Source organism: Nelumbo nucifera, chromosome 2, assembly GCF_055504915.1.
Source record: "Nelumbo nucifera cultivar China Antique chromosome 2, China Antique-T2T, whole genome shotgun sequence".
NCBI classification, from domain to species: Eukaryota; Viridiplantae; Streptophyta; class Magnoliopsida; order Proteales; family Nelumbonaceae; genus Nelumbo; species Nelumbo nucifera.
In genome coordinates, this window is record NC_142650.1 from 18821823 (window position 1) to 18831862 (window position 10040).

The 10040-nt window shown below is 38.5% G+C and overlaps 1 protein-coding gene across 2 annotated transcripts; it reads left to right on the forward strand.

Annotated features, from left to right (window-relative positions):
* The first annotated feature begins 634 nt into the window (after positions 1-634).
* On the forward strand, positions 635-10040 carry MIK (pfkB-like carbohydrate kinase family protein). 2 transcript variants are annotated; one of them, XM_010255579.3, is made up of 2 exons: positions 635-1888; positions 9461-10040. In XM_010255579.3, exons 1-2 carry the CDS (start codon positions 1025-1027, stop codon positions 9590-9592), a joined length of 996 nt encoding a protein of 331 aa, XP_010253881.1. In that variant the 5' UTR covers positions 635-1024; the 3' UTR covers positions 9593-10040. The 2 variants fall into 2 exon arrangements, with proteins under 2 accessions (XP_010253881.1, XP_010253880.1); XM_010255578.3 differs by having other exon boundaries at positions 637-1888; positions 9505-10040.

Here is a 10040-nt window from a genome sequence, read left to right on the forward strand (position 1 = left end):
TTCAACCAGTAAGACTAGTCAATTAGCTAAATCATAAGAATAGTTTAGCAATTCCAGTTTCGGGTCGGATAGGCCCGAGCCGCTCAATGTTGCAGCCTTACCGATCTGGGCCAGTCTGGTCTGGTTAGACGAATGGGTTCGGATGCTACAGCATTGTCTGGTTCTCGCGGTTATCACAATAACTGATCAGTGGGCTGATAGGCGATACGATAAGAGGCAAATTCTTTGTTGTATAGGTGTAGCTGAACGCCTGAATCAGAGAGATTTTCCAACGTTGGTTTTGGAACGCAGCATGCCAGCATCCTTATCTTCTCATGCGAACCACGCCACGTGTTTTTTCAATGCTTATCACTCCGCAATTGGGATTTGCTCCTTTCTGAACGCTCCTCACACTGACCTCTCAGAAACATCCCATCGTATATTGGGAACATCTACCATCATAGTACGGGAGATGTTCGCGGTGTGCAGCTGAGACATGCTGTGAGGTACGCCTATGGAGCAGATCGGACTCCTGCAATGCTAGGTAGTTGGTACAAGGCGTCACGACATCGTGGGACCACATAGACATAAGGACTCATTGATTTATCAAACAAATCGGCCAAAAACCGCAGGAACTTTAACTTTATTGAGAGCAATGACGACCGTCGACTTCTATAAAGATTCCTGTACAAGCATCGGTAATCAAATTCAAATTCTCTCCCCCACTAGTGATCCGTTCGTCGGAAAATCGAAACCTTTATATAGGCCAGAGAATAAAGTTAAGACCTAAGAAAGAGACTCCCATTCGCTCCAGAAACAGACAGCCATCTCTCTTGAGTCTTGTCTCTCTCTCGGCGCGCGTCTATACGAATTCAGATGCATCTCCTCGTCTGCATTGCATAGACCCACTCTTCTCTTCCTTCCCCTTTCTCTCTTTTCTCCATTTTCATGGGACCTCGCAAAACCTAACCCTAGTTTCTGTGAGCACTCATGATACCAGAAAGCACAGACAAAGATTACCAACAGATTTTCAATTCTGAAAGCTATGGTGAGAGAAGAGCAGCGACAACCAGATGTGGTAACTCGCCGGGGTCTGGTGGTTGGGAATTACTGCCACGATATTCTTATCCGAGATGGGCTTGTCGTCGGCGAGAGCCTCGGAGGTGCGGCCTCCTTCATTTCTAATGTCCTCGACGGCCTCTTGATCCCCTGCGACTACGTGTGCAAGGTCGGCTCTGACTTCGCTTACTCGGTGACCCACCCTCCTATGACGTCTCCCTCGTCGATGACCACCCTCTTCCATGCTCATTTCTTTTCCAACAGGGACGAGAGTCGACATCAAGATCGTGTCCTCAGACGAATTCATGCCTGTGGTCCAATTTCACCGTCTGATCTCCCTGAATCGCAATTTGATTTTGGTCTGGCTGTAGGTGTTGCAGGAGAGATTTTGCCGGAGACACTGGAACGCATGCTTGATATCTGTCGTACCGTGTTTGTTGACATCCAGGCTCTTATTCGCGTGTTTGACCCGGCTGATGGAACCGTAAAGCTTGTTGGACTGAAAGAGAGCGGCTTTTTTCATCTTCTCCCGCGCATTGGATTTCTTAAGGCTTCGGCTGAAGAAGCTCCTTATGTAGATATTGAAGAGGCTAGGAAATGGTGCAGCGTGGTTGTCACGGAAGGAAAGGATGGTTGTAGGATTTACTCGAAGGATGAGAAAATGCAAATCTTGCCATTTCCGGCCGTCCAGATTGATCCAACGGGCGCTGGGGATAGTTTCTTGGGCGGGCTTGTTGTGGGACTTGTTCGTGGTTTGTCTGTGCCTGACGCAGCACTCTTGGGTAATTTCTTCGGTTCGCTGACTGTTGGCCAGATTGGGCTTCCGAAATTTGACTCAAGGTTGTTGCAGGTTTGTTATATTTCTCTTTACTCCTGTCCATTTATATATGGATTTTTTTTTATACTTTTAGTCAGTTTTACTTCATCACTAATCAGATATTCAACTATTCGTGTATACATTGTACCTCTAATCCAGTTGACACCTTTTGTTGTTTTGACCGACCTGGCAATTCATTTACCAATACATAGAATTATAACCATGCTCAATATTGAAAGCAATTATGGAATCATCAATGAAGATATTGAAGTTGCTCCTCAACCATTAAAATCACATATTCAGATAAATTCTCCAACTTCTTCTATTCTACAAGACCTTACTAGGAGTTGTAAGGATAATATATTTCTAATGTGTCTTTTAAATTACCAGTCAGAAAAATGATGAATGCCACTCACATTTTTACTTAAATTGGCATCATGTAAGAAGGCATCTGTGTAAGCTCTTTAACAAGGTAGAACTTAATCAAAGAAAGAAGTACCTGAAAAACCTGCTAAGTGTACCATATAGTAGGCACTATAACAACCAGATTCTAACTAACCTAAATGATAAATTTCAAAACAAAAGTACAACTTCCACCCTGGGAGATCTTTGTTCTCAAATGACAGTTCATGTTCTGAAATGATATTATCACACAGAAAACCTTGTGCTTTTAGAATTATTACCTGAAATTTACTTCACAAACAATTGCAGATACCTGGTGCCTGGTCTGGTGGTACAGTTGGAGAATTAGGAATAGTTTGCTGCCTTCATTAGATATCTTTTTGTGTGTATTTATTTGCTTGATGATATAATTATTGAGTGAATTCTAAATTTCTAATAATATCTGTAGGAACAGGACTCATATAACTTGTGCTCTTGCACTTTCCTCCTTAAATGAAAGAATATTATTCACCTTGATGGAAGACTGGCATTTCTATAGCTGATAAAAAAGGCAATTCCATGCATATAATACTAGTGACATAATATTCTTGATTTTAGAAATGTCATTAGGATTTATGGCTCTGGCCATTGTATGCGTGATTTAGGACCTATTGTGAAGATCCTTTTTGGTGAATTTCTCTGGACATACAAGTTTGTGCGTCATCTTCAAATTATGAGGCAAGTATCCCATTATCATTTACACTTTGTGATGTAAAGGGAAATGGGAACAGAGAAACTTATGTTGCATATTCCTTAATGTACAAACTGCAACTTACAATGTGGGCTAGGTGTGCTATTGGTGACATTTATACTTGAATGCATAGTTTTCAAGGCGCCAAGGCGAGGCTAGGCAACAGTGGGTCGCCTTGTTGCCTAGTCGCCTAGGCGATGGATTTTTCAAGTAAAAATATGTGTCCTAGGGTAGTTCCCTAGGTTCCATAATCATATTTCCTTAATAATTATCCATAAATTTCATAAGAAAAGTATAAACTTCAGGTTAAAGTATAGAAAATCAACATATTCCAACATACTCATGAGAAAAAAAAAGTAGAAATAAAAGAAATTTCAAAAAATATAGGGGTGAACCCCTATTTCTGTTATAGGAAAAGAAGAAAAGAAAAGGCGGAAGAAGAAAATCGGTATATAGACACAAAATTAGTAAAGAAAAAGAAGTAAATGTGTTGATTAGACAACATTTTGAGTTCTTCCTTACTTATTGGTTCAGGTTTTTAAGTCTTTCAGGGTTCAATACAGAATTTAGCAATGTTTGTGTTGATTAAACCCTAACAAATAGGAAAATAATAAAAATAATTAGTATATAAATTCACAAAATGAATATTTTAGTTTAAAAATGTCTATTTTAAAATTATAACCTCAAAAAATTAAGAATATAAAAGTTTTTTTCTAACACGCTATAGAAAACTGCTTGGCGATTAGGCGAGGCAAGCCTCCAAGGGCGCCTTGTCACCTAGGTGTGGCCTTGACAACTATGCTTGAGCGAGCTGCTTACATGCTGATGTGGGGAAACTTTATTTACAATTGTACACATTGATCGATAAAACTGAAGTCCAATATCTTTTTTTTTTTTAAAAGGTAAGGTAATTTTATTAAGACAACAGAAATTACAGAGGAGCTCCAAAACCATAGCTAGAATACAGAGAACCAAGCCCAAAAATAGATTACAGCTCAAACAAACTTCTAGACCTCAGCTGTGCACCAAGATCCCTGGATTGGAGCCCTTTCACAGCTGAAGTCCAAGACACTAATTTCCCCACACTACAAGATACAAGACTGTCTACACCCTTAGATTTGTTTTTGAAAACTCCTGTTTCTCTCTGCCCAGATGGTGCTGATCACTGCTGCAGGAATAGCCAACCACGCAATTTTTGCTAACTTGGAGAGGCCTTGAAGCTCCCAATTTCTTAAGAGATCCATCACTTTACTTGGCATGACCCAGTAAAGTCCCACGGAAGCAAGAAAATGATCCCACAAAGCTGTTGAGACCGGACAATGGATAAAGAGATGGCTGTTGTCCTCTTCATTTCTGCAAGCAGATCCATCACTTGATCCACTTCCCAATCTTGAAAAGCCCTTCTGAAAACAGGATTCCAAGAAACCACATTTTCTCTCAGCTCATAGCAGTTAGCAATCAATGCCTCTCGATTCTCTGCAATCTGGAACAGCTGTGGGAACAGTTCCTCTAAAGATCTGATGTTACACCATTTATCTTTCCAAAATTTCGGGCGATGACCAGACCCCAGTTTAAAGGAAAGTCCACTATTTAGCATAGGAAAGGATTCCTTAATTTTCTTCCACAGAGAACATCCCAGAGATGGGAAGTTACAAATGGTTAGCTAGTCCCCACTGTCAGTTTCATATTTAGCTGCTAAAACCGAAATCCAATATCTGAAAAGCAGAAAAGCTCTTTTTACGGATCTGATATCTGAAAACAGCAAATCTGCCTTTCTGCTTTTTAGAGCCTCTATAATATTAAAAAAAGAGAGCATCTTAGTCATCATAATCCATCTGAAACATGTTTAAACAAGATTCTCACATGAGCTACCTGTTACCAATCAGACATATTATCACTTTTCAGAGGTGTAGATGCTGATTTAGGTGGCATTTGATAAAACTGAAGTCCAATATCTGAAAAGCAGAAAAGCTCTTTTTACGGATCTGATATATGAAAACAGAAAATCTGCCTTTCTGCTTTTTAGAGCCTCTATACTTTTAAAAAATAGAGCATTTTAGTCATCATAATTCCTCTGAAAAGTGATAATAGGTCTGATTTGGTAACAGGTAGCCCATGTGAGGAATGTGTTTAAATGTGTTTCAGAGGGATTATGATTACTAAAATGCTCTATTTTAACAGGTAGCTCAATTTTATCATGTGAGCTTCTGGAAAGCAAGTTTTTCTGATGTAACAAGGGGATTTATAGTTAGTTAAGAACACTTCTTTGGCCAACAAACTGGAAACTTCATTGGAACATCGAACATATGCTTATAGTAAGTATCATAGTCTACCCATTAATCCTAATATTATCTACAATATTTGCCAGATGTTGTAGGCCCTTGAAACTTCCAAACCTCAAATAGTGGCATATAGGGATGGCAATTTTCCCCATCCCCGACAGGGACCCGACTTCCTCGACCCGATGGGGTTGGGGATGGGGATTGAGGTCCCCGCCCCGCCCCGACCCCGATTATATATATTAAATGTTATTTATATTAAATATATATTATTATATTATTTATAAACACCAAAACATATTAAAAACATTATTTATAATTTATAATTTTAAGTAAATTCATTTTTCAAAAAAATTATTGTTATCTAAAAAAGGTTTTGGGGATTCGGGTCCCCACGGGGAACCCATCTCTGTTGGGGATCAGGGATGGAGGACAAATTTTATCCCTGACGGGGATCGGGAAATGGAATATGATCCCCACCCCATTGCCATTCCTAATGGCATATATTGGGTTGCTCTCCATAGTCTCCACCCTTTTTTGCAAGTTAAAGTGTGAATCATAAGGATCCTTTGTTTTGGAGCTCTTTTTGCAATTAGGGAAGAGAAAAACAATGAGGATAGAAGGATAGCATCTCTAATGGTGTTCCTATGCCAGTCAGACTGAATTGCCTTGAGAGCAGTTAAAACTTAGTCCCTACCATCTTTGTTCAGGCTTCATCCATTGCGGACTAATATTATCTTCAGGAGATCTACATGCATCACATCAAATGAGAAGAAATGCATTATTCACCTAGACTTATGCTAAGTGACCCAGTAATGCACAGGTTGAGATAAATAAATTTGACTGTTTTGAGACATAGATTTTGGCTGATTTTAATTTGATTAAGAATGGTATGTTCAAGGCAGATGGCAGTTTAAAAAGGGTACAAAGGGGTGGCTGAAGAGCTAAAGGCAAGTAAAAAAGGACATGGTTTTGTAGTGAAAAATGATTTGAGGGCAGAGTTACTGGAGGATATGGCCCTTGATAGAGTGGAACGGCAAAGCCGGATTTATGTAGCCAACCATGTATATTGGTATAAAACTTTAGTTGATTTGGACTTAGTAGGAGTTGTCAAAGGGGTTTACAATTAGTGGTTTGGTTTTGCTTTGGTTTCTGGGCTTTTGGGGGAGTGGGGAGTGGAGAACATGTTTTAGGGATTCATTGGAGGAACATCTTGCGACTTGCTGTATAATTAGAATCAAAGGATCTGTGCTGGAAGTACAAAATAAGAGTATGAGTGAGTGTATGACAGCATGTAGAAATGAGGTAGAAAAGGGAAATAAAGGTAACTGGACTCTAATCGTTTCTATGAGAAAATGAGAAAAGGATGACCACTTCAACCAGTAAAAGGAAAGGAGTAAGATCACTCTAGCAACTAACACCATTATGGAATAATACCAATAAAACATATGTACTCACAAGTAGCAAGCAAGCTTCAAATTTAACTCAAACAAATAATTGGTTTTATCGATAAAAAACCATTAATGGCATTTGATAAATGTATAGAAACACCCTTTATGGCATTCTACTTAGAATCAAATTGTGAACTGCTAAAAGCCTAAAACTGACTACTTTTGAAAATCAAATACCTTTGGAAAGATCTGCCTACCCTCTGTCTGAAAGAAGAATTTCCAAAATCTGAAACAAACTGATAAGAGCATTTAAAATGTCATGTTGTTAGAGAAAGTTACAATAAGAAACATAAGATACCTGCATAAAACAATGTAGGATGAACCTAACCTACAGAATAATTGTGTACCTTCCATATTTCTTTCTCTAACATGGAAACCAAATTTAAGGTGCCCAAACACTGCCATAAAAAGGGAAAGAGGAGCATTTAGGCTGTGGTTTTGAAAGAAAAAAGGTAGGGAAAGGAAGGGAAATCTAGGGAAACCAAACACAGCCTTATATGATAACAAATCCATGTTAAACACAATAATAATATGTTCACTGTACAAGTGTAATGTTGTGATCCATAAATTTGAGTCATGGTGGCTGGTTGATGGAAGTCTGGCAGGTTCTTGGTGCAATGAACTTTGTTTTTTGAATTTTATTGGATGTGTTAAAAGAATGATATATACAGATACAAATCAGTTTTAATAGGCTACCAATGCTTCTACCTAAACCCTTCCCTGGTTGGGAGTATAATTTCAGTTCACAACAAATTTTGGATAGACCAGCTAACTTGTTTCCATCTCTGAGAGAACTGTCAGATTTAGAGGATTGAAGGGGAGATAGCTGGGACCCAGGTGATGTCACTCTTACTTATGGGTGTGCCCTGCAGAAAGAAATTCAGACTGCTAAACTGGATTTTTTGAAGGGGATCAGATATAAAATTGGAGATGGAGCAAGGCTAAGATTTTGGAATGACCTCTGGTGTGACAAGACTAGCTTGAAGGAGGTATACCCTTGCATATTTGATATAGATCAAAACAAAGAAACTATGGTGGCAGACTTGCTTTTTTTTCACAATGGTAATGCAGTGTGGAATCCCACTTTTATGAGGAACCTAAACGACTAGGTGGTGGAGCAAATGGCTGACCTTTTACAAAAGCTGTACAGACATAACCCAAGCAGGTGAGGGCTTGCTGATAAAAGAGAATGGAGATGGTGCAAGGATGGTAGTTTTTTGGTTAAGTCTTTTTATAGCACATTGGTGGAGAGAGGGGAAGTCAGTTCCCTTGGGAAAGTATTTGGTGTATAGTTGCTCCAATGATGGTTTCTTTTCTGGTGTGAACAGTCTCTCTGAACAGATGTCTGACCAGAGATAATTTGTTGAAGGGGGTTGTTTGATTGATAACATTAACTGTATCTTCTGTGATGAAGAAGTGAAATCAGTTGATCATTTATTTTTGCATTGTTCGCTTGTTAGAAGGTTGTGGTTAAAAGTCTGTGGACATTTTTGGGATTCATGTTTGCTTTCCAAAATCTGTGGTGGAGCTTTTAACTTGTTGGCAGTAAGTGCTTCAGTAAAAAAGGAAAAATAATTTGGAGAGTGCTGCCTTTAGAAATTATTTGGACCATGTGGATCAATGGATGGAAAGAAATGCCAGAATTTTTGAAGATTTGGGGAAATCAGATGAGGCAGTTGTAAAGGAATTCTGGGGTGGAATTCATTCCTGGGTTGCAGTGTACAGATGTTTTATAAATATACCATACAGGTTTTTTTTTTTTTTGAAAGCTGATTTGCTTTTTGTAATGATTAATTGATATTTTTTGTATAGGTGGAGGTTGTAATGGCACAACTCCTTGTGGTGTAGATGTGGGGATGTTTTGTTATTAATATATCAAAAAATTTTAAAAGAAATATAAAAAAAGGGGTTTATAGCCATAATCAGAATCTATTCGTGGGAGATACTTTCATTCTCAGTTGGCATTTTCTTTTAAACTAAACCATGGATTAACAAGAAGTGGATGCTTCCGCTCTCAAATAGAAGCTTTCTTCTTAAAACATTTGTCTAACCACTCTTAGAAAAAGTGGGTAGTTGGCCCCCTCTCAGAGAAAAAGATAGTAATTACTGACATGTGACTATCTATAAAAAAATACTCATTTCAGAAGATGTGGGACCCTTATTAATCTTTCTAATTTAATTTTCTAATTTAATTTTATAGTTCAAATAAAAATTCATGGGTTTGACTATGATGCTGGAAAGACATGATACTGGAAAAACTTGTAACCAATCAATCAGCATCACAAAAGTGGTAACCAATCAAGTGGGTTTTCATGAAAATTCACCGGGGTTTTGATTGGTCAAAGCCTTTCCAGTATCATGTCTTTCTGACATCACAGATTTTCCCAAAATTCATTATAACAATTTTCAATATATGGGTCCCATTCTTTTAGATAAAATGGGTTATTAATTACAAACCTAATTTAATTTTTAAAATTAAATAAGGATCTCAAATTAGATATACAGATAGTGAATCTTAAACAAAGTAATGTATAGGTGTAGTTGCCCCATACTTGGTACCGGGTTCATTCTGTAGTGTAAAAAGAAAGTGACTGGGAGACCATGGTTTTCTAAGATACTTTGACCTGAAGAATATTGAGTTGCATAAAATGGTTATATATATGGGCTTATAGTTCTTTCCTTTTCATACTTTATTTACCAGTTGAACCTTTTGAAACCAGTTTGGTGAAACCTTTTGCTGCAGAAATATGACCTTCCCTGCATGCGTTCCTTGTTTTCTGCTTTCAGAGAGTCAACGATGAGTTACAAAGGAAGATACAATGTATCAGCTGCTGTGAAACAAGAAATGCTGGAGCTGACTTTAGGATGTCAGTAGAGCATAAAGATTTCCAAGCTTCACTTATTGGAGCAACCAAGTCATTAACTACCTACTGCGGACAGGAAGATCAATGGAGCTCCCAGAGTTCTCCTGAAGTAAAAGAGCAAAGCGTACACCATCAGAACAATGGTCACCAAAAACTGTTGTTCCAAGACCCTGTTTATGAAGAAACGGCTCAGCATATTAAGGCTGACAATGACATAAGCGCAGCCCCTTTTGTTTAATTTGTACGTTCTTCCCTCAATAACTTGAGGAGCAATGAGAGATCTGTAGACATTGAGCTCTCTTGGTGTTTCATTTCTGCAGAGGTTCTGTAAGTGCAGCTATATGCGATAGCCACCTGCAGTAAGTAGTAGGCAATGCAAATGGAAACCAAACTACAATGGACAGGTGGACACATATTCAGGTGTACATATTAAACTCTTCCTTGGCCAAACTACACAAA

What these genes read in the sequence shown, in the direction of transcription:
- MIK (XM_010255578.3), top strand. Translation starts at nt 1,025, where the DNA reads ATGGTGAGAGAAGAGCAGCGACAACCAGATGTGGTAACTCGCCGGGGT. An exon ending in TTGACTCAAGGTTGTTGCAG is followed by an intron (nt 1,889 to 9,504) that starts GTTTGTTATATT and finishes TTCTGCTTTCAG; the next exon opens with AGAGTCAACGATGAGTTACA.